This window comes from Rattus norvegicus, chromosome 16 (assembly GCF_036323735.1).
Source record: "Rattus norvegicus strain BN/NHsdMcwi chromosome 16, GRCr8, whole genome shotgun sequence".
NCBI classification, from domain to species: domain Eukaryota; kingdom Metazoa; phylum Chordata; class Mammalia; order Rodentia; family Muridae; genus Rattus; species Rattus norvegicus.
Window position 1 is genome coordinate 37,361,088 of NC_086034.1, and position 25,351 is coordinate 37,386,438.

General features: G+C 41.4%; 1 protein-coding gene across 2 annotated transcripts in view; it reads left to right on the plus strand.

Moving 5' to 3' along the window:
* Galntl6 (polypeptide N-acetylgalactosaminyltransferase-like 6) overlaps window positions 1–25,351 on the plus strand; it is a 1,251,036-nt gene that overhangs the window by 1,157,414 nt on the left and 68,271 nt on the right. For both annotated transcript variants that reach the window (XM_017600182.3, NM_001135756.1), the window contains one exon: window positions 23,833–24,054. In XM_017600182.3, coding sequence (XP_017455671.1) covers window positions 23,833–24,054 — 222 coding nt within the window. The remainder of the gene's footprint in view (window positions 1–23,832; window positions 24,055–25,351) is intronic.

Sequence of the window (25,351 nt, forward strand, 5' to 3'; positions counted from 1 at the left end):
ACAGATTCAATGCAATCCCCATCAAAATACCAATCCAATTCTTCAAAGAGTTAGACAGAACAATTTGCAAATTCATCTGGAATAACAAAAAACCCAGGATAGCTAAAGCTATCCTCAACAATAAAAGGACTTCAGGGGGAATCACTATCCCTGAACTCAAGCAGTATTACAGAGCAATAGTGATAAAAACTGCATGGGATTGGTACAGAGACAGACAGATAGACCAATGGAATAGAATTGAAGACCCAGAAATGAACCCACACACCTATGGTCACTTGATTTTTGACAAAGGAGCCAAAACCATCCAATGGAAAAAAGATAGTATTTTCAGCAAATGGTGCTGGTTCAACTGGAGGGCAACATGTAGAAGAATGCAGATCGATCCATCCTTATCACCCTGTACAAAGCTTAAGTCCAAGTGGATCAAGGACCTCCACATCAAACCAGACACACTCAAACTAATAGAAGAAAAACTAGGGAAGCATCTGGAACACATGGGCACTGGAAAAAATTTCCTGAACAAAACACCAATGGCTTATGCTCTAAGATCAAGAATCGACAAATGGGATCTCATAAAACTGCAAAGCTTCTGTAAGGCAAAGGACACTGTGGTTAGGACAAAACGGCAACCAACAGATTGGGAAAAGATATTTACCAATCCTACAACAGATAGAGGCCTTATATCCAAAATATACAAAGAACTCAAGAAGTTAGACCGCAGGGAAAAAAATAACCCTATTAAAAAATGGGGTTCAGAGCTAAACAAAGAATTCACAGCTGAGGAATGCCGAATGGCTGAGAAACACCTAAAGAAATGTTCAACATCTTTAGTCATAAGGGAAATGCAAATCAAAACAACCCTGAGATTTCACCTCACACCAGTGCGATTGGCTAAGATCAAAAACTCAGGTGACAGCAGATGCTGGCGAGGATGTGGAGAAAGAGGAACACTCCTCCATTGTTGGTGGGATTGCAGACTGGTAAAACCATTCTGGAAATCAGTCTGGAGGTTCCTCAGAAAATTGGACATTGAACTGCCTGAGGATCCAGCTATACCTCTCTTGGGCATATACCCAAAAGATGCCTCAACATATAAAAGAGACACGTGCTCCACTATGTTCATCGCAGCCTTATTTATAATAGCCAGAAGCTGGAAAGAACCCAGATGCCCTTCAACAGAGGAATGGATACAGAAAATGTGGTACATCTACACAATGGAATATTACTCAGCTATCAAAAACAACGAGTTTATGAAATTCGTAGGCAAATGGTTGGAACTGGAAAATATCATCCTGAGTGAGCTAACCCAATCACAGAAAGACATACATGGTATGCACTCATTGATAAGTGGCTATTAGCCCAAATGCTTGAATTACCCTAGATCCCTAGAACAAACGAAACTCAAGACGGATGATCAAAATGTGAATGCTTCACTCCTTCTTTAAATGAGGAAAAAGAATACCCTTGGCAGGGAAGGGAGAGGCAAAGATTAAAACAGAGACTGAAGGAACACCCATTCAGAGCCTGCCCCACATGTGGCCCATACATATACAGCCACCCAATTAGACAAGATGGATGAAGCAAAGAAGTGCAGACCGACAGGAGCCGGATGTAGATCGCTCCTGAGAGACACAGCCAGAATACAGGAAATATAGAGGCGAATGCCAGCAGCAAACCACTGAACTGAGAATAGGTCCCCTATTGAAGGAATCAGAGAAAGAACTGGAAGAGCTTGAAGGGGCTTGAGACCCCAAAAGTACAACAATGCCAAGCAACCAGAGCTTCCAGGGACTAAGCCACTACCTAAAGACTATACATGGACTGACCCTGGACTCTGACCCCATAGGTAGCAATGAATATCCTAGTAAGAGCACCAGTGGAAGGGGAAGCCCTGGGTCCTGCTAAGACTGAACCCACAGTGAACTAGTCTATGGGGGGAGGGCGGCAATGGGGGGAGGGTTGGGAGGGGAACACCCATATGGAAGGGGAGGGGGGAGGGGGATGTTTGCCCGGAAACCGGGAAAGGGAATAACACTCGAAATGTATATAAGAAATACTCAAGTTAATAAAAAAAAAAATACGTTTTAAATTAAAAAAAAAAAAAAAGATAATTGAAATGCAAAGTCACATCTAGTCAGTAGATATTTTAATCTTCCTGCCCTCATTAGGAAATGGAGATGAAGCTGGAAACGTGACCCCGAAGGCTTGTTTGTGTGCTTTACAAAGCTCGTTTAATCCGATGAAAATGTGTACTTTTCATTTATGGACCTATGTAAACTGATGATTCCAGCTACCTCCAAATACACAGATGTGCAGACACACACACACACACACACACACATACACACAGTTTCACTCACACACTCTCACACATGTACACACACATGTACAAACACACAGCATCACATACTCTCATACATACACACACACAGTCTCAATCACACACTCTCACGCATACACACACACATGCACACACACATACACACAGAGTCTCACACACACTCATGCATGCACACACACATGTATACACACACTCAGTCTTACATACACACACACAACTCACAGTCTCAATCACACACTCGAAAGCATACACACACATACCCACACAGAGTCTCACTCACACACTGTCATGCATATACACACACATAGACATACACGTACACACATGCATGCGCACATACATGGGCTGAAGCCCTAGAGACAGCACACTGGTGTATATTATAAAAACAAATTCAAAAAGCTTTATTCAGCACTTTCTCTTTAGCACTTTCCTCTGACAGGAGGACATGACACAAGCCAGGCATCTGTGAAACATACAATAACAAGTACTTCTCCACATGTTCTGGAACATGTGTGTAAGCATCCGAAGGAGGGGCAGTGAGTGCTATCATAATTCTGATCTTCAGTCCTAGCAAATAAAAGACTTTAAAGAATACCTTAGTTTAACTAATATATTTCAGAAGCAGTGACCAGAGCCAACTTTGGCCCAAGCTCTTGCCCAGTCTTCAGTGAACTGAGAAAAACAAGAATCACAAAGCTGTATTTACTCGATCCAGAATACAGGTTGTGTGGATTAACATAGTTTTCTCTTACTATAGGGTTGGAAGTTTGTTATCATTAATAATCTCATTGAGTGAAAGCAAAGATAACCTCCTTGTCTTATTTCTACAAAATGCAAAACTCTGGGATGTGGTGACTTAAAATCCAGCTTCATATAAGAATCAGAGCATTCAGAATCCTAGTTATTTTTCCGAGTCAACTTGAGACCTGATGTCAGCACACTGGAGTAAAGCACTGGGAACTTCTGTCAAGGGTAAATGAGTCACTGGAGAAAGGTTATTCATCTCTACAGTTGTTGAGAATAGAAGACTCTAGTGTTGTGGTGACAGTCCCCTGCTTAAGAATGACTATGGTTCAACACAGGACAATGAGCAGCAAAGGATGCTGGGAAATGCTTTAGCCTGCTAGATGTAGCTGAGTGAAATTGAGTACGAAGGTCCTAAGTCTGTCTTCTCTTTCTGACAAACACTCTGCTAAAGGAGGAGTAATTGCTAGCACCTTTGGGACTGGGGATGGGACTCAGATTCTGATTTTCCTGTGATTGCTAGTCTGTTCTGAGATCATTCGAAGCCACTAGGTTTGAAAGGTGTACCTCTGGAAGAAGGAACATGAGAAAACTAGCAGCCACCCACAGCAAACCACTCCAACTAACTCTAACACAGTAGTAGCTGTGGCAGGGTCTTGGTCCAGGGAAGTTTCACTAGAAGAGTCCCCCATAACGGGTGACCATATAGACAGTGAAGTGGACCATCCTGGAAGTATGAACAACTGTCCTCCTTCCTACTAACCAGAGATGAGGCTAGACCAAGTGTGCGAGGGGAGCATGTTCATGCGTCTGTAAACTCACGTGTGTGTGCATAGGTGTAGAGGCCAGCAATCAACCCCTAATGCTGTTCCTCACAAGCTGTCTGTTTTGTCTGTGGAAACAATGTCTTTCACAGGACCTGGAGCTTGAAATTCCTCATTAGCTAGTCCACATCCCTAACATTAGAATCACAGACACGCACCACTCTGCCTGGCTTTCTAACTGAGCTGTCTCCCTAACAACAAGGCTAGAAACGAGCCCCATCTTAAATCCGTAAAGACACACATACAGAGAGAGAGAGAGAGAGAGAGAGAGAGAGAGAAAGAGAGAGAGAACCACCACCTAGTGCATATCAGACAGAACTTCATGCCCTAACATTTCACCTTTGATGTCAATAATTTATTTATGATTCTCAAATTTCATCTTGACTTGTATGACAACCATTCACAGATGTGAGAGAATTAGATTTTTACAGGTTTCAGGATTAACAGCTAAAGTCAAAGAACTGAAATCTGGCAAAGGTCAGATTTCACAAAACATTCCATAGTTCTGGGAAATGGAAGCACAACAAAAGGGACAGAAGTTAAATGGCAAATGAGTAGACCTTGGGTCATGGACCAAGACCTGTACCCAAACCATGCCCTTAAACACCCTGCTTTTACAGAAGATGTGGAATAAAAGGCAGCCCCAGCCTTTTTGTGACAGAGGCACCAGCAAATCATGGAGGAGGAAGGAGCAGGCACAGCTTCACATCAAGCTGTGTTTGAGATCTAAGAGGCATGAATGTGTAATGGCGGAAAGTCTGCCTCCTCCAGACCATGAGGTCCTCCTCTTCTTTGGACCATGAGACTGAGGGCTTCTGAGCAGGAAGGGCCAGAGGCAAATCACATAGAGAAAAATAGAAATATCAACCAACCAATCAGTATCAAAAGGAAGTGAGCATAAAGAAAAGTACCGTTACAAACGCAAGAAACCTGTGAAGACAGTTTCTTAAAAGATTTGGATGGATTTGCTTATCTGTGCGTTAAAAGGTTAGATTTGCGACGCAAAAATACTCAATAAAATTCTGGCAAACCGAATCCAAGAGCACATCAAAACAATCATCCACCATGACCAAGTAGGCTTCATCCCAGGCATGCAGGGATGGTTTAATATACGGAAAACCATCAACGTGATCCATTATATAAACAAACTGAAAGAACAAAACCACATGATCATTTCATTAGACGCTGAGAAAGCATTTGACAAAATTCAACACCCCTTCATGGTAAAAGTCCTGAAAAGAATAGGAATTCAAGGCCCATACCTGAACATAGTAAAAGCCATATACAGCAAACCAGTTGCTAACATTAAACTAAATGGAGAGAAACTTCAAGCAATCCCACTAAAATCAGGGACTAGACAAGGCTGCCCACTCTCTCCCTACTTATTCAATATACTTCTTGAAGTTCTAGCCAGAGCAATCAGACAACAAAAGGAGATCAAGGGGATACAGATCGGAAAAGAAGAAGTCAAAATATCACTATTTGCAGATGATATGATAGTATATTTAAGTGATCCCAAAAGTTCCACCAGAGAGCTACTAAAGCTGATAAACAACTTCAGCAAAGTGGCTGGGTATAAAATTAACTCAAATAAATCAGTTGCCTTCCTCTATACAAAAGAGAAACAAGCCAAGAAAGAAATTAGGGAAACGACACCCTTCATAATAGACCCAAATAATATAAAGTACCTCGGTGTGACTTTAACAAAGCAAGTAAAAGATCTGTACAATAAGAACTTCAAGACACTGAAGAAGGAAATTGAAGAAGACCTCAGAAGATGGAAAGATCTCCCATGCTCATGGATTGGCAGGATTAATATAGTAAAAATGGCCATTTTACCAAAAGCAATCTACAGATTCAATGCAATCCCCATCAAAATACCAATCCAATTCTTCAAAGAGTTAGACAGAACAATTTGCAAATTCATCTGGAATAACAAAAAACCCAGAATAGCTAAAGCTATCCTCAACAATAAAAGGACTTCAGGGGGAATCACTATCCCTGAACTCAAGCACTATTACAGAGCAATAGTGATAAAAACTGCATGGTATTGGTACAAAGACAGACAGATAGACCAATGGAATAGAATTGAAGACCCAGAAATGAACCCACACACCTATGGTCACTTGATTTTTGACAAAGGAGTCAAAACCATCAAATGGAAAAAAGATAGCATTTTCAGCAAATGGTGCTAGTTCAACTGGAGGTCAACATGTAGAAGAATGCAGATCGATCCATGCTTATCACCCTGTACAAAGCTTAAGTCCAAGTGGATCAAGGACCTCCACATCAAACCAGACACACTCAAACTAATAGAAGAAAAACTAGGGAAGCATCTGGAACACATGGGCACTGGAAAAAATTTCCTAAACAAAACACCAATGGCTTATGCTCTAAGATCAAGAATCGACAAATGGGATCTCATAAAACTGCAAAGCTTCTGTAAGGCAAAGGACACTGTTGTTAGGACAAAACAACAACCAACAGATTGGGGAAAGATCTTTACCAATCCTATAACAGATAGAGGCCTTATATCCAAAATATACAAAGAACTCAAGAAGTTAGACCGCAGGGAAACAAATAACCCTATTAAAAAAAGGGGTTCAGAGCTAAACAAAGAATTCACAGCTGAGGAATGCCGAATGGCTGAGAAACACCTAAAGAAATGTTCAACATCTTTAGTCATAAGGGAAATGCAAATCAAAACAACCCTGAGATTTCACCTCACACCAGTGAGAATGGCTAAGATCAAAAACTCAGGGGACAACAGATGCTGGCGAGGATGTGGAGAAAGAGGAACACTCCTCCATTGATGGTGGGATTGCATACTGGTACAACCATTCTGGAAATCAGTCTGGAGGATCCTCAGAAAATTGGACATTGAACTGCCTGAGGATCCATCTATACCTCTCTTGGGCATATACCCAAAAGATGCCTCAACATATAAAAGAGACACATGCTCCACTATGTTCATCGCAGCCTTATTTATAATAGCCAGAAAATGGAAAGAACCCAGATGCCCTTCAACAGAGGAATGGATACAGAAAATGTGGTACATCTACACAATGGAATATTACTCAGCTATCAAAAACAACGGCTTTATGAAATTCGTAGGCAAATGGTTGGAACTGGAAAATATCATCCTGAGTGAGCTAACCCAATCACAGAAAGACATACATGGTATGCACTCATTGATAAGTGGCTATTAGCCCAAATGCTTGAATTACCCTTGATGCCTAGAACAAATGAAACTCAAGACGGATGATCAAAATGTGAATGCTTCACTCCTTCTTTAAAAGGGAAACAAGAATACCCTTGGCAGGGAAGAGAGAGGCAAAGATTAAAACAGAGACTGAAGGAACACCCATTCAGAGCCTGCCCCACATGTAGCCCATACATATACAGCCACCCAATTAGACAAGATGGATGAAGCAAAGAAGTGCAGACCGACAGGAGCCGGATGTAGATCGCTCCTGAGAGACACAGCCAGAATACAGCAAATACAGAGGCGAATGCCAGCAGCAAACCACTGAACTGAGAATAGGACCCCCGTTGAAGGAATCAGAGAAAGAACTGGAAGAGCTTGAAGGGGCTCGAGACCCCATATGTACAACAATGCCAAGCAACCAGAGCTTCCAGGGACTAAGCCACTACCTAAAGACTATACATGGACTGACCCTGGACTCTGACCTCATAGGTAGCAATGAATATCCTAGTAAGAGCACCAGTGGAAGGGGAAGCCCTGGGTCCTGCTAAGACTGAACCCCCAGTGAACTAGACTGGTGGGGGGAGGGCGGTAATGGGAGGAGGGTTGGGAGGGGAACACCCATAAGGAAGGGGAGGGGGGAGGGGGATGTTTGCCCGGATACCGGGAAAGGGAATAACACTGGAAATGTATATAAGAAATACTCAAGTTAAAAAAAAAAAAAAAGGTTAGATTTGATGGATTGTGTGTAAAGTCGCCCTCTTGGCGTTTGAAAGAATATAGTATCAACACGAAATCAGAGGGGTGAGGAAGGGGAGAGCGGAGGCTGCAGACTGGTAAGAGAATTCTGAGTGTAGCCTGCACATGGGCTCTGGGAGCACCAGTTCTAGAGAATACATTTTGCCTGGTGTCTGTGCTCCAGCAAGGATATTTACTGTTCCCTTTAATGTTTTCTTTCTAGAAGAAAAATATGCTGATTGTGTTAGGCACAGTTTTAATCTCTGAGGCTTTTAGTATAGAGCAAGACAAACAGAAGTTGTAACCTCTCTTACCTATGGCAGTTAGGTAACAGTTTATCTGTAAAAGTCACCAGAACACTAACCATTAGGCTAAGAGAGAATCATCACTCACCATGGAATGAGATCTGAATTTACCATAGTTTGATTATTTGGAAACACTTTTCATGTATATTATCACTGGACCTATGCTTTAATAAAAGAGATAATATATTGCATGTATAGTATCTAATGTCATACAGATAGATAGATAGATAGATAGATAGATAGATAGATAGATAGATAGATAGATAGATAGATAGATGTATATACTTCATAGATTTATGGGATTTGGAGCAATGGAAGGTGTTGCTTTGGTTTGTTTGACTTTTGTTTCTTTTTTTATTTTTAAGACAAAATCTTAATATAGCCCAGACTGACCTCAAGCTCACTGTGCCATCAAGGATAACCTTGAACTCCTCTGGTCTCTTTCTCCTGGAGTGTTAGTTTACAGGCTTAGAGCACTAGCCCTAACCTAGCTAACTGATTGTTTAGTGGTCCCATAAAAACACATATGTACACATTATGAGCACATTTTACTTTAATAAGACTTCTTCACATGAGTAGCAAGATCCTTGAAAATCCTACAGTTGTTATACCCCATGGGTATGGGGAGTAAATTTAAAGTCTGAAAGAGAAAAGCTGTTTGATTATCTAAGCTAGGAAATGTCTTCTCGATATACTTCCAAAGATGCCTGTCTCCCTGGCAATACACAAGTCTGCTGGCTTTAGAAGGAATTTCTAAAATACCCTTCGAATTCTTAAAAGTTCTTAAAATCGCTGGATGTAGGGAGAGCCGTGCAGAGGAGGAAGGGATGGAGGATTTTAGGGTAGCAGCCAGACCACCCCAAGTCAATTACGACACACTTTTTTGTTGGTTTTGTTATCAGTGATGCCTGTCTGATCTAGGCGAAAGACAAAACACAGTATCTCACATCTACAGCCCTTGCTTGTTCGTGTCTGAACTACTGTATCAGTTGGCAAAAGGTATTAACAAGCCCAAAATTACTTGTTTGATATCTGAGAATAAAATTGCCAACAAGGTTGTACAGTAGGATGATAAATGAGAAGTCTCAGCTTCCACAGATTGACCTTTCTCCCCTAATGGCTGTGAATCAGTTTATTCTCACAAAGGTACCTGCTGAATAAGGGCCATGGCGTGACAGCCTTAGACAGCAGCCGGTGCTTCTGAATATTGCTCTCGAAGCTTTGTCTGAACTATCAGGAAGTTCAGGGGCATGGCGGCCAATTGCAAGCTTTCTCCCAGAAAGCAGTAAATGACAGGTTCTTCCCCAAGACTCGGCCTCGGTAAATGGCGAGCTCTGCTGGGCAGTAGTGATCCCTCTGAAGATAATAACCATCCCCCAACTCGTCCTTCCACTGTAACAGAAAGGGTAATAAGGCTGCCCTGTACTGGTGGCGAGGACTCAAAATGATTCACAGACTGCCATCTAGGACTTTCAGCTCTTTTATTTTGACCACAATATAAAAATAGAAAGGTCTCCATTAAAATAATACCTTCTATTAAAGATGAACTTTTTTTTATTTAAGGATTTAAGACGTTTTCAATAAATGACCCTTCAATTATTCTCCATGATACCTTTCTTTAAAATTTAAATTACAAATCTATGGGTCAGTAATGATTCAATAAATCATTAAGCTGTGGTGATATATACCATTGCATGCTATAAAGATAAATGTAAACTTAAGAGGGCTCAAAAAAATGTCAATAAATATTTACCAGGTGTTTTGCTTTGGTTTCTTTTTACTGTGTTTTTATTTACTGTGTTCCAGGCAGAAATGCATATAGCATTATCTTAAACCAATAGCATTGCACTTTTCCCATGAGTTCACAGACTCCTATGTAAAATAGTGGTGCCTCATTTACAGCATTCCCTACGCTCGAGACAAGTACACGGTAGGCAACCCTGATGGAGCTCTCACCCTCACCCTTCATCCTGCACTCGTCTTGAACCCTGGATATTTGATGCTTGTGCAACATGAAACAGTGTCGGTGCATGGCATCAGGAACCAGGAAAACATGAAACACAAGTTATTTCTCTACTGTTTGACTTCCAACTGCTCCTAATTCCCAACCCAAGGACGTCTAAATGCCTATTCCGTTTGTGTGAATACAAATGACAATAGAATAATGCATTATCCTCTGCATCTCTTTGAGATTGTGACATAATTATAGCATTTCTCCCTTCCCTTTCTTCCCTCCAGAACCGCCAAGATATTCCTGCTCCTTCAAATTATTGGCCCTTTTTTAAATAATTATTAATATACACATATATATTTGTGTGTGTGTTCCCAGATATAATCTGTTCAGCCTGTATAGTAGTCCTCATGTGTATGTTCTCAGGCTGACCGTTTGGCACAGGATAAGCAACAATGAGCCATTTCCTGGATAATGCCACCTGTTCTGCGACCAGCTTTCCTCACTTGCCCGTCATTCTCTGTGTGTGTTTGAGGCCTCGCGGCTTTCTCCATCCAGTTTGGAATGTCCACTGTTGCCATCCTTGCTCAACTCATAGTTCTATACAGATTTTAAAGCAATGTGTAGGCAATGCATGGAATTTTCGTATATATGTATACCCTAAAAAGCAAAAGTAAGATAGTAAAAGGTTGACATAAATAGTCCCCTGCTATTTCATGTCATAAAAAGTAGTAAATACATTATTTTAAAATTTCACCATCCCCTACACCCTCTCAAACCTGTCCTTCAGTTTACATTCTTCCTATTTATTTGAACCTTATTTTTCCCACGAATGCTATGTTCTTCCCAGTATTAAGCCATTTTGCTCATTTTAATTGGCTCAAATAGTTCCTGGTGCTTTCCCAAGTTCAAGCTCTGCTACAACATGTGAGTCAACTGGAAAAATGCTTCCAAGTATGCGAAGTAAAGTGGGTAATTCAGTCAAACAGTCTTTAGGCTGTAAGGACAATGTTCAGCATTTTAGGACTTAACACTGATTGCCAACACTTCATTTTAGCTTTGTTTATACTCACTAGGGTATTTTGTTGAATAAAGATTGTATTTTAATTGTAGCTATATATACATACATAATCCTTGGCTAACATAATGATTAATTTTGCTTTGTCATTCCTAATAAAATTAAGAACATGCTTATGTTCTCTTTCTAGTTGTTTTCTAGTCTGTGATGGTTACTCTTGCTCCAACTAGAGCATTTTGGCACTCTGTGTAGTTATTTAGCGTTTAGATAGCTTGCTTCCTTTAAAGCACTTAGAAAGCAAACTATGAGGTGAGCTGACTGGTAGTCGAGAGGGAGTTATAATTGTGTTTTTAGTCATTATCCCCATTAGCAATGAACATTTTCCTGCAATCTCGACTCCACTGGAGATCTGGAAAGAAGAAAGTTTTCTCAGACAAAATAGGCCCCTGCTGCTACAAAATTAAGCCATTGAAATTTAAGCAAATAAATTATTTTGGTACAGCACAGTTTCAATAAACAAATATGCAACCTTCACAACTAGAATTGGATGCTTTACAAATTTGGCTTCCAGGACTCCAATCCTTCATGAAGCCACGTGAGCACGTGGAGGGGAGGAACGCTTTTTGTGAAATTAGCCTCGTCCCATGAGGTGTTTGAATGCACAATGCCACTGAGCTTGAGGCTTCTACTTCTTTATTCCCATCTATGCCTCCTTGTTACCAATGGTTTATTAATTCATGGCAAGAATTCCATCTTGGATAAGTGTGTCTCCATTTCAGTGCCAGGGGAGGTGAGCAGGCACTTTACTCTTGGTAAACTGCCAACTGAGAAATGGTCAAATGCCTGCTAGTATTTTTGTGGCATTTGGGTGAGTTTGACGGGACAATTCTTAAAAAAGTATTTGGGGGAAACAAAATTTCGCAGGCAACCTAATCACTGGACAGATACTTTATTTGGTTTGAGAAAACTTCGATGAGTGCCTGGAAACATAGTAGTATTTTTCGGCCTGTTTTGAAATTATGGGGAATCAAATAGGGCCCACTAACCACGAACTGAGTGCTGTAGCACATTGTAGGGTGGCCTCCCTTTGCTTGAGTGTTTACTTCAGCCTTATAACAGCTTCTCTCTCTCTCTCTCTCTCTCTCTCTCTCTCTCTCTCTCACACACACACACACACACACACACACACACACACACACACACACACATCTCTGTATCTTGCATATCTCTCTGCTGCCCGGGAAGCCACTAGAGAAGACAGACCATGACCACCACTCAGGAAGGAGGCAGAACTTTCCACCTGCATACTATCTCTGGGATAATCTTAGTCCTCCAGAGCAACTCTGATTCCTGGGTACACTCTAGCCAAGGGGCCAGCTCCTCACCCTGAGTCATGTATATTAGAATTTAGACTTGTTTTTATGCTCTTCCTTCAACAGTACCAACAGCTTCTAATTCTCAACACTCTCAATATTTCCAAAATAATCTACCATTAATCTTAGTCACCCAAAAATGTTAAACTACAAACTCAAAAAATTAGTAGAAACTAGAAAAATATTTACTTTTATCCTACCATACTTTCTTTTCCCTTACAAGGCTAAGGGCTAGAAAGCATTTCAACCTCTTGCTTATTTTCTTGTGAAGTTTTCATCATTGGTATTAGTTTTTAGTTGTGGTTGTTGCTCATTTAGCAAAAGCAGTTAACAAGCCAGAAGGGTCCTCGAATCACAAACTGAGTCTTCTTACACATAGAAGCCATCAGTGTGGAAGAAAACCACCTTGGAAGAACTTTCAACACTGGACAAAACAGATTCCCCAGCCAACTTACTCCAAAGCTCCTGACGCACACCATTGAATGTTGTTTTAGATAACTTAGTTATTAGGGTAATTCTGTTGTTATCTGTGGTCAAACACAACTAATCTAGATATTTCTTCTTAATAAATAGTCTTCGGTCTCCCAAGCAAGTCTTGTTAAAAGACAAGATGAACTCAGGTGACAAATTGGAACCTTAAAAACTGTGGAGGTACTACCTCAAAGGTTACTCGTGTGTGTTTGTTTGTGTGTGTGTGTGTGTGTGTGTGTGTGTGTGTGTGTGTGTGTGTGTGTGTGTGAGAGAGGGGGGGGGGAGGGAGAGGGAGGGCAAGAGCGAGAGTTTGAGTCAAGGTGTTCATGTGTCTTCCAGTATGTCCTTGAACTCTGATTCTCAGTTTCCTATGCTGTCCCATCCATCATGCCTCCACAGTGATTCTGAATACTGTCTTCTGTCCTCCTGTCTTTATAACATTTTCTCTGAAGATATGGTTGATTAACCAGCCTGTAGCTTGGTCTTACTGTCCCTCACTGCTGGGGTAAATTGTCAAAGTGGCAAGGGGAAACATTTGATAGTGATTTCACTAAATTATTAAGGAAATTTTCTCTAATAAATCTATATTTAATGGTGTGCCAAGTTGTACATTTTGAAGTAATGGTTTCTTGGCATAAAGTTATTCTTTAGTAATATGTTTGTAAAGTTCAACGTACTAGAATTTTGTAATAAGAGATGTAATTAAGTTGTTCATGGATATTTTTTTACTGTCTTGTCTCAATTGCTGTGCTAAAATTTTTATAAATATCTAAAATATTCAGACAAAAATATAATAGAAACAAATTCAAGGAAAAAGCTAACCCTTATTCAAGGCAACCAAGGCATGTAACTACGTGCTAACAGCTTAATGCAGCTTGCTGAAGGAAGGAGAAATTGCCTGTCAGAGAAGCCTCTTATGTGGGACTGGATTAACTTCCTCTCCTGGTACTGAAGGCTTCCCACTGACTTCAAAGAAGTTTTCAGGTTAGACAAAAGTAAAGTGGGGTGAATAATTGTTGTGAGGCTGTGGGTGACTTAGAGAGATTTGTTTTTTATGTGCTGTACTCCTGATGGCATTATCATATTATCCATGATAAGAGGGATTTGGGGGTGGGGGATTACTGAGCCTCTACAGCCCTCTTAGGTATCAAAGAGGAGACAAAGAAATGCATTCAAATCAAAGCACGATCCCTGCATACATAGGGGGGGTGTGTGTGATTCCTTGCTGTAGGAAAGACTGTGAGCAAATAACTCTCTCCCCAAAACCAGTGCTATCTAGCAAAACCCGTCAGACACAGCTTCTCATATCCATATATAGGAAGAGGGAGGAATCTATGACTCAACTTGCTGTAATTAAATAGTGTAATATTGACACAGGTACAGCCTGTGGACTGGGGTCACACAACTGAACATGTAATAATCACAACATGCAGGAAGAAATGGAGGCATTGGACTAAGGTGAAATTGGTCCAAATAAAACGAACACATGGGACAGCTGTGGCTACTGACTCCCAAATACTACACGGAGAAACTGAGCAGGATTTGTTTCCATAGAATACTCGAACAGGAGAGCTGTTGCACAAAATAATAATAATAATAATAATAATAATAATAATAATAATAATAACAACAACAACAAGAATGAGCAGATAGACGTATGCAGTTCGATGAGCCAGCAGGAGAAATGAAACTTTGTTTTCAAATGCTGTGCAACAAAGAACAGTCGGGCTTACAAATCATTCTGACAAACTGGGATAGAAATATGATTTAATGTTCAGGGCAAAATACCAATTCAAGGGCCAATAGGCATTAGAATTAAGGAAATACTTAGTGTTGGATAGCTCAAAAAGAAAAATCTGAGTTCTAAGCACCTCTAAATAGAGCTGAATGTGTTATAAGTGTTAATAAGTATGTCGGCAACACAGAAATTAATATCAGGTTAGGCTAAATAAGACAGCAGGTTGTAAGACACAAGGAATAATAGAAAAGTGCCGGAGAAACAGCACATCCGTCAGGACATGAAAGATACATGGATAACAGCTTTGATTTCATTTCTCGTTCAAGAACAGGAAACCCTGCAGCAGGAAACACACACACACACACACACACACACACACACACACACACACACACACGCCTCTTTTATCTGCAGCAACTGTTAAATAACTTCTCTGCTGCTTATTTTCCCAGCACATGAAAACCTCTTGGGTTCCAAATGAGTGGGACTGCGCTGTCTCCCATCTACTTGACCAAACAGAATGTGGCAAAGGCAGGAGGCCCCGCCTACGGCTTTCAGACTTTGGCTAGTGGACTCCCCACACAGACCATTGTAGCAGTACAGAGTCCTCGCCTCTAGCTACCAATTATGCAGGTTGTGTCCTTAAGCTCTGCTGTTGCTTCCCTGCTTGCTTCCCACATAGAGAGCCAGCAGGAGTTCCCCTGTTAAAACCAGCAAAGCGAGGGATTGCGTGTCTTATTATAGCCGCTGTGTATTACACCAGACTTCTCGGCAGAGAGCGGCTTCCAAAGACTCTGAAATAATTTCCACAGAAGCAAAACATTCTCCTGACGGATTTGGCAATAGCATGAAGATTATGAGATTCAGCGCATACCGTTGATGAATTGCACATGGAGTGAGTACGTACTATAATCAGACTATGTATATCACCAAGTAGGGTTGCCAGACTTAGCGAATTAAAAACGCAAGATGCTCAGTGGCATTTGATCTTCAGATAAACGACAAATAGCTTTTAGTCTAAGCGTCCCCGATACAATATTAATAATGCAAAGGTTAATTACACTGGCAATGTTAAGTTACTCGTTTATTGGGAAGAAATATTTAACTACGCATCATGTAGTTTACCTGGCAACCCTGATGGGAAGAAATAAGAAAGTTTTAAGAAAGAGAGATGCTGAGGCAGAAGAGGAGCTGGTGGGGAGAAAGGAGAAGAGCTACTGCCGAATCTTAAAAAGTGATAAATGAGTCCGAATGAGAAGAACGTTTCATAGTAAAGAATAAAACTGAAGAACTGTGTAAAGCATGCCTTGGGGAATGTCTTAAACAATGGACAGCGCTTACAGGGCAAAGTCTTAGGTGTGGCTACCCACCTAGAATGGAGACTTTGTCTATGAAAACGATGAGTAGAGGCCGATAATGAGAAAGCTGACCAGCTATTCCGGGTAAGAAGAAGGAAATTATGAATAGCCTTACAGAGCAGACAGAAGGAAGTTTTGAGAAGGAGGGCATGATGACACAAAGCTAACAGGGGAAAAGGAGGAAGTTCTGGTCAGAGAAGACTTTCTTGTCAAAACCCATGGATCTGTAAAGACTCTGGGGCACCAGTCACTGCATGGGACATCACCTCTGAAAGCCGCATGAAAATCTCCATAAACATTCACACCCGGGTGAGCTATTGATGGGGTGTCTGAAAGAGGAACTGCCTGTGAGCCCCACTCAAGTGCTCAGAGGGGTTAGTGAGCAAGAGAAAGCAAGGTATCAGCAGGAGAAAAAAAGATCTGAAAACCTAAATGGAAAAGTCAAGGTTGTATATACGGCACCTACCCTAACCCTAGGAATCCACAGAAATCCAGAGACAAGCAAAAGCATGTAATTGAAGAACAAAGCACTTTTATTTCAGACTCGAAAAACAAACAAACAAACATGCAAACGAACCAACCAGTAATACCTGTCTCCATGTCTGTAAGACTATGTCTCAGTTCTGGGAGTTCAGGCTTAGACTTATTGCATGTCTAGAACTCTTTCTTGATCTACAAGGTTTCTGCTTTCTTTTTTCTTATTAGCTATGTTTGAGACACATGAGCGCCATCATCAACATTCATTCTATCTCAGAGGCAGATGGGAAAGTTCTGGCAAGGGCTCTTTGGCAAGAGACATTATTGGGATGTCTCACTTTCATGGTTTTGCACATTTACATAGCTATGAATGCCTAAGTGAGAAATCTGCCTTCGCACCCTCTCCATTACCGCCGCATATTTGATCGTGTGTATCTGTGCTTCAGTATAAACACGCTAGTGTACTTTAATGCATGTGAGTATAACCACTTCCTGGAGCAGCCGAATTCACGCTACAATCTATAAAAAGACCATGGAAACTCTGCTTGCAACTGCTTGTGACATTTTTCAGCTGTAGTTCCAATATTTTTCCAAATGCTAAGTACTGAGTAACGATTGCAGTCACAAATTAACACGGTGTATTGTTATTGGAGTGATTTTTATTTGGCCAGTCAACTCAAAGACTTGGCAGCTGTGGCTGTTCCCTGATTCTTCAGAAGGCCCCCCCACCCCCTGTCTTAGTTAAGGTTTCAATTGCTGTGAAGAAACACAATGGTAACGCTTGTAAAAAATCATCTTTTAATTGGGGCTGGCTCACAGAGCTTTAGCCCATTACCATCATAGCAAGAAGCACGGGGGTAAGCAGGCAGACATGGTACTAGAGAAGGAGCCGAGAGTTCTACATCTTGATACACGGGCAGAAGAAGGAGACTGTGTCACATTAGGTGCAGCTTGAGCATAGCAGACCTCAAAGCCCTCCCCCACAGTGACACACTTCCTCCAAGGCCACACCTACTCCGAGGTCATATCTCCCAAGAGTGCCACTCACTATGAGCCAAGAATTCAAGCATGTGAGTCTACAGAGCCATGCCTATTCAAACCACCACATCCTCCAGCAAGAAAATCTACTCAGAGTTCAAGCCTACCTCATTCTCCGTCGACCAGACTCAGTCCTATGTTGAGGTTCTTGATTCATTCAGAGTTGAATTTTGTTTAGGGTAATAAATATGGGTCTATTTGCATTCTTCTACGTGTAACCTTCCAGTTGGCCTGCACAATTTGTTGAAGATACTGTCTTTTCTCCAGTGTGTATTCCTGGATTCTCTGGGGGGGGGGTTGTTTGTTTGTTTTTTAAATGTCAATCTAATGCCATTGGTCAACATCTCTGTTTTTAATGTCAATACCACGTTATTTTCAATATTATAATTCTGTAATGCAACTTAAAATATCAGGTGGAGATATTTCAAACGGTTCTTTTATTATTCAGAATTGGCTTAGCTTTGTTGCCACTGTTGTTTTCAGTGATGGTAGTGGTAGGGTGGGGGTGGTGGTAGTGGTAGTGGTGGTAGTAACTTTAGTGGTGTGAGTGCGTGCGTGCGTGTATGTGTGTGTGTGTGTGTGTGTGTGTGTGTGTGTGTGTGTGTGCTTTCCATACAAAGTCAACAGCTGGTTATTTTTCTTATTTATATAAAGAATTGTGTTGGAGTTTCAATGGGGAATCTATACATGCTTTTGGTAGGACAGTCATTTTCATCGTTAATTCTACCCACCCCTGAGCATGGGAGAGCTTTCCATCTTCTGATGTCTGCTTCAATTTCTTTCTTCAATGTCTTAAAGTTTTTTTTATTGTAAATGTCTTTCACTTACTTGGTTAGAGTTATCCTAAGATATATTTTTGAGGCTATTCTGAATGGCACTGTTTCCCTGAAATCTTCTTCAGTATGTTTGTTATTTGTTTATAGAAAGGTTACTGGTTATTGTTTATTAATTTTGTGTCCTGCTACTTCACTAAAAGGGTTTTACCAGCTAAAGAAGTTTCCTGGTAAAAAGGGGAGGGGAAGGGGTTAGGGGGATGTTGACCCGTAAACCAGGAAAGGGAATAACACTCGAAATGTAAATAAGAAATACTGAAGTTAATAATAATAATTAAAAAAAAGTTTACTGGTAGGATTAGGGTTAACAGTGGCCTCATAAGAAGAATTAATAAATGTAATTTAGTTTCAATTTTGAAGAATAATTTAAGGAGTAATGTCATTAAATATTTTTTGAAAAGCCAACAGAATTTTCCACTGGCTCTATCTGCGCCAGGACTTCGTATTGTTGGGAGATTTTTGATCACTGCCTTTATTACAATAGGTGCTATGGTCTGTTTAAATGGTTTATTACATCTTGATTTAACTTTGACTTATATAAAAAATTATTCATTTCTTTTATATTTTCCAACTTGGTGGAATACAGATTTTTAAAATATGTTCCCCCAATGATACACCAAAAGCTTTGGATTACATGGGCTCTGTTTTGTGTGTGTGTGTGTGTGTGTGTGTGTGTGTAAGAGAGAGAGAGAGAGAGAGAGAGAGAGAGAGGCAGGCAGGCAGAGACAGAGAGAGGCAGAGACAGAGAGACATATACATATATACATATAATATGCAATTCATATCATCAGAATGTGTACATGATGCTAACCAGGGCATAGTTTCTTGCTATATCTACACCTTCAGTCCCACCTCCTATATAAATTATAACAAAGTTTTTGGGGGGAAGAGGTGTTTTTGTTTGTTTTTGTTTATATCCACCTTTGGTGCTTACAGTTAAAACTACTCTTTTATTCAAATCAAAATAGATTCCTTCATGGCAAGTCCTTTTTGCAAGCTATTATATTAGAAGGCATATATATGTATATCTTCATGAAGTTTCTTTCTTATTGCCTCTTTGCCTCTTTTTCTTTGTTTTCTACAAAATTATTGATTATTTTCATTCATCGTAAAGACATAAAATATGTAAATATCAGATATCTCTTGTTCTTTATTATAATTCGGGTATAGTCAGAGCTATACCCTAAGGTCAATTTTGAATATCCAGATTTATCCACATCGCCCACTGTGCTTTTTAATCTTTCTGTTAAAGTTGTCTGAAGACTAGTTACAAAAGCACTTCCTATAGAAATGTCAAATACAAGAGTTAGAAAGACTCTGAAGACTCTCGCATAGTTTCCACATATGCATGGGGTAGATGGTTCCATCACAGAGTAGGAGCCTCCTTAAGAATCGCCTGCTTCCCGATCTACAGATTCAATGCAATCCCCATCAAAATACCAATCCAATTCTTCAAAGAGTTAGACAGAACAATTTGCAAATTCATCTGGAATAACAAAAAACCCAGGATAGCTAAAACTATCCTCAACAATAAAAGGACTTCAGGGGGAATCACTATCCCTGAACTCAAGCAGTATTACAGAGCAATAGTGATAAAAACTGCATGGTATTGGTACAGAGACAGACAGATAGACCAATGGAACAGAATTGAAGACCCAGAAATGAACCCACACACCTATGGGCACTTGATTTTTGACAAAGGAGCCAAAACCATCCAATGGAAAAAAGATAGCATTTTCAGCAAATGGTGCTAGTTCAACTGGAGGTCAACATGTAGAAGAATGCAGATCAATCCATGCTTATCACCCTGTACAAAGCTTAAGTCCAAGTGGATCAAGGACCTCCACATCAAACCAGATACACTCAAACTAATAGAAGAAAAACTAGGGAAGCATCTGGAACACATGGGCACTGGAAAAAATTTCCTGAACAAAACACCAATGGCTTATGCTCTAAGATCAAGAATCGACAAATGGGATCTCATAAAACTGCAAAGCTTCTGTAAGGCAAAGGACACTGTGGTTAGGCAACCAACAGATTGGGAAAAGATCTTTACCAATCCTACAACAGATAGAGGCCTTATATCCAAAATATACAAAGAACTCAAGAAGTTAGACCGCAAGGAGACAAATAACCCTATTAAAAAATGGGGTTCAGAGCTAAACAAAGAATTCACAGCTGAGGAATGCCGAATGGCTGAGAAACACCTAAAGAAATGTTCAACATCTTTAGTCATAAGGGAAATGCAAATCAAAATAACCCTGAGATTTCACCTCACACCAGTGAGAATGGCTAAGATCAAAAACTCAGGTGACAGCAGATGCTGGCAAGGATGTGGAGAAAAAGGAACACTCCTCCATTGTTGGTGGGATTGCAGACTGGTACAACCATTCTGGAAATCAGTCTGGAGGTTTCTCAGAAAATTGGACATTGAACTGCCTGAGGATCCAGCTATACCTCTCTTGGGCATATACCCAAAAGATGCCCCAACATATAAAAAAGACACATGCTCCACTATGTTCACAGCAGCCTTATTTATAATAGCCAGAAACTGGAAAGAACCCAGATGTCCTTCAACAGAGGAATGGATACAGAAAATGTGGTACATCTACACAATGGAATATTACTCAGCTATCAAAAACAATGACTTTATGAAATTCGTAGGCAAATGGTTGGAACTGGAAAATATCATCTTGAGTGAGGTAACCCAATCACAGAAAAACACACATGGTATGCACTCATTGATAAGTGGCTATTAGCCCAAATGCTTGAATTACCCTAGATGCCTAGAACAAATGAAACTCAAGACAGATGATCAAAATGTGAATGCTTCACTCTTTCTTTAAAAGGGAAACAAGAATACCCTTGGCAGGGAATAGAGAGGCAAAGATTAAAACAGACACAGAAGGAACACCCATTCAGAGCTCGCCCCACATGTGGCCCATACATATACAGCCACCCAATTAGACAAGATGGATGAAGCAAAGAAGTGCAGACCAACAGGAACCGGATGTAGATCGCTCCTGAGAGACACAGCCAGAATACAGCAAATACAGAGGCGAATGCCAGCAGCAAACCACTGAACTGAGAATAGGTCCCCCGTTGAAGGAATCAGAGAAAGAACTGGAAGAGCTTGAAGGGGCTCGAGATCCCATATGTACAACAATGCCAAGCAACCAGAGCTTCCAGGGACTAAGCCAATACCTAAAGACTATACATGGACTGACCCTGGACTCTAACCTCATAGGTAGCAATGAATATTCTAGTAAGATCACCAGTGGAATGGGAAGCCCTGGGTCCTGCTAAGACTGAACCCCCAGTGAACTAGATTGTTGGGGGGAGAGCGGCAATGGGGTGAGGATGGGGAGGGGAACATCCATAAAGTAGGGGAGGGGGAGGGGTTAGGAGGATGTTTGCCCGGAAACCGGGAAAGGGAATAACACTGGAAATGTAAATAAGAAATACTCAAGTTAATAAAAAAAAAAAAATCTCCTGCTTCCTTTCCTGTCCCTTAATGAATTGTGCAGTACAGAGTCAGGGGTGAAGGGTGCAATGGCACAAAACAAGGTGTAGTGGTGCCTGTCAAGGCTCACTGGAGAGAGAGAAGAAAGAAACACGTGTGAGACAATGCTGGTGGGGTATTAGGAAGCAAACCAAAGCAAGTGGGATGTCACCAAATAATTCCTACAATCTCAATGTCATTTCACAGTCTACCTTACTATGTACCAGCATCTTAGAAAACAAGGAAGCCAAGAAATCAGAACGGTGTCTGTGTCTCTCCTTGCTCGTTATGCTGTGTTAACTGAGCCCAGCCCAGTGTTCACTATCTAGAAAGCATGGCCATGAAGTCAGAGTAGGATGTGAAGGGAGGACAAAGGCAGATTAGTGCTCTAACTGAAGATAGTGGAGCAGAGTGTATTACATTAGGAATAAGATACAGCGGTATCTGCAGCAGACCTCAGGATTCATGTCTGAATTAAGTTCCATATTCTTTAAGATCAAGAGACTAATATATACTCTAACCACCTAGGTTGGGATCCTATTGAAGTCCCCACACATTATAGTCATTTTTGGAGCAAATGAGAAAGTGGATCAGGCCAAGGCACACACAAACCAAGCCCATAAAATAAAGAATCTAAACTAGAAAGGCAATAACCTGAGTCCATGGGACATCAGCCTATAAAAATTGTTGTAGAGATGAAGGGATCAAAGCTCGCACCTCCCAGACAAACACAGCTGTTCTGCCTATCACTTAATGCCATAGGACTCGAAGGGATGTCAGAGAACATCTCATCTCCATTCTGCTTCCTTCTCAAAGACCGTGGGAACTGCTGCATTATAGTAGCCAGCCAACACCTGAGCTCTTCAATTCCCCATCCTGAATCCTTCCTAGGATTCATAATGACAGCTTATCTTTCATAATAGCTGCTATGTACTAATTCTAAGTAGTTTTTAAAACTACTTCCCTCCATCATGCAACCACCCCCACACTGCTGTGGCTGTGCCCAGGTTTAGAATCTGAAATTCAATGTGACTATCCAACTTGCTCAACTCCAAAACCCACAGAAACATGGTCTTCCAGGCTGGGCGTTGTGGAACACACACCTTAAATCCCAGTCCTCTGGAGGCAGAGGCAGGCAGATCTCTGTGGTTGAGGTCTACAGAGCGAGTTCCAGGACAGCCAGGATTACATTGTGAGGCTCTGTCTCTATATAATAGATAAATAAATAAACAAACAAACCCTGGGATTCCTACACTCAATCCCATCTCTTCTAATCGTTAAGGAACATGATCATTTTCTGATGTTAAGTCTCCTGACTCCTTCACCCGAGGAAGCACTTGGCCCCTGATAGTTCCCTCCCTTCTGCTTTCTGTTACAGTAAATTATAAATTCTCGTTGGTGTCATGTCACAGTATAAGAAATTTCTCCTTTTGCTTTTTTTTTATTAATATCTACAGTTGGGGAAAGGAAGAATAGCTTATTCATCCCTGTTCCTTCCAAAATGCCTGTATCTCAAAATGTTTTGAGCAATTAGATCCGTTACGGGAGTTCCATTCTCTCCCATTTCAACTCCTTTGATTGTCTTAAAGGTAAAGTAAGTGTAAGTCATCATTAGATAACAGGAGGGAAGTTGCCATAATTGTGAGAAGAATCTCTGCCAGCTCTGATAATTAATTAGCATATTGTCAGCTGCACCACATGCTGGAAGCAGAATGTGCACTAGGCCACGGGCTAATCCCATCATGCTCCTCACCATTATGAAAACTCTCACTGTTAATAATCTACCAGCCAGTGCTGCCTGCAGATACCTGATTTTCGGTTTCTGATGCAGGTAAAGTTTTCCTTTGGGCACAGAAACCAATAAATAACTTGGTGTTTTGTCCTTTTTTTTTTTTTTCTTTGTCTCTGCGGTACAGAACCTGAAGCGCGTGGCTGAGACCTGGATGGATGAATTTGCTGAGTACATTTACCAGCGGCGGCCAGAGTACAGGCACCTCTCCACCGGAGACATCTCTGCCCAGAAGGAGTTGCGGAAACGACTTAAGTGCAAAGACTTCAAATGGTTCATGGCTGCGGTGGCCTGGGATGTGCCGAAGTACTACCCTCCGGTCGAGCCCCTGCCTGCGGCATGGGGTGAGGTGAGGAGACCTTCCCTACTTGTGAGAGCCTGTCCTCCCTCTCCCACCGCCTCTGAGGTGGGGAGGGACAACTAAACCCTTCCCTCCTCCTCACAGCCTGAGAAGTGAGAGTGATTGCCAAACCTCCCTCTTTTCTCCATCAGCCCAGCAGGTTAATTTAAAACATCCCTGAGAAGTGAGTGCCTAACTTCCTTTCAGAGAGTGAGAGCTCGATATCCCATCCAAGAATTACTGAATACTGCCGAGGCTTCATATGGATTTTTTTTTAAATATGCCTCAAAAATAGTTTAACTTGAAATTGGCAGAATAGCCACGGGAGCTCATAGAGAATGAAAACACCATCTTGTAACGAAGCATGATCAGGTATCTGATATGATACAACTTGTCATGGGATGCAAGAATGGCCCTCACTGTCATAAAATAACCTCATTCCCAGTTTATATATGCAAGGACAAAGCAATGGTGGGCCAGACTACCTACCCAGAGTGTACCCTGTACCACGGGCAAGGAGGGCAAGGAGGGCAAGGAAGGTAAAGCCACACTGCTTCCTACATGAGCACTCACCTTTCTCCTGTTAGCACTCTGACCTCACTTCTTCATGCTCCAGATAGCCTCGGGCCCCAGATTTCAAACACACGTCTTTGGGAATAAAATGGATTATTCCACACTCTGCCCACTCAGTACTGATTCTGTAATTTTTGCCCTCTAGGAATGAATGCATGGAAGCGAAGGCTGAACCCAATGGGATGGATTTAGCCTAGCAATTAAACCTGTCTTTAGAAGAGGATTCCAAGGGCAAACGCTGAGCTGTGTAGGAGCCTTTTCTCTCTTGGTTTTGGAATCTGCTTAAGATCACATTACCTAGTTACTATGGTCACCCAGCTCTGAACAACAGCTGCTTAGTCCACCGGGAAATGACGAACGGCTGGCCATGGGGCCCAATTGGCACAGTACTTGTCTAGAATGCACAAAAGCCTGCTTATCCTCAGAGACGTGTAAACAAGGTGTGGCGCACCACGCCTACAATCCCGTTCATAACCCCCTACACCATCCCCCTACCCCTGCTTCTATGAGGGTGTTCCCCCTCCCCAGCCACCCACTTCCCACCTCCCCGCCCTGACATTCCCCTACACTGGGGCATTGAGCCTTGGCAAGACCAAGGGCCTCTCCTCCCATTGGTGCTCAACAAGGCCATCCTCTGCTACATATGCAGTTGGAGCCATGGGTCTGTCCATGTGTACTGTTTGGATGGTGGTTTAGTCCTGGGAGCTTTGGTTGGTTGGTATTGTTGTTCTTC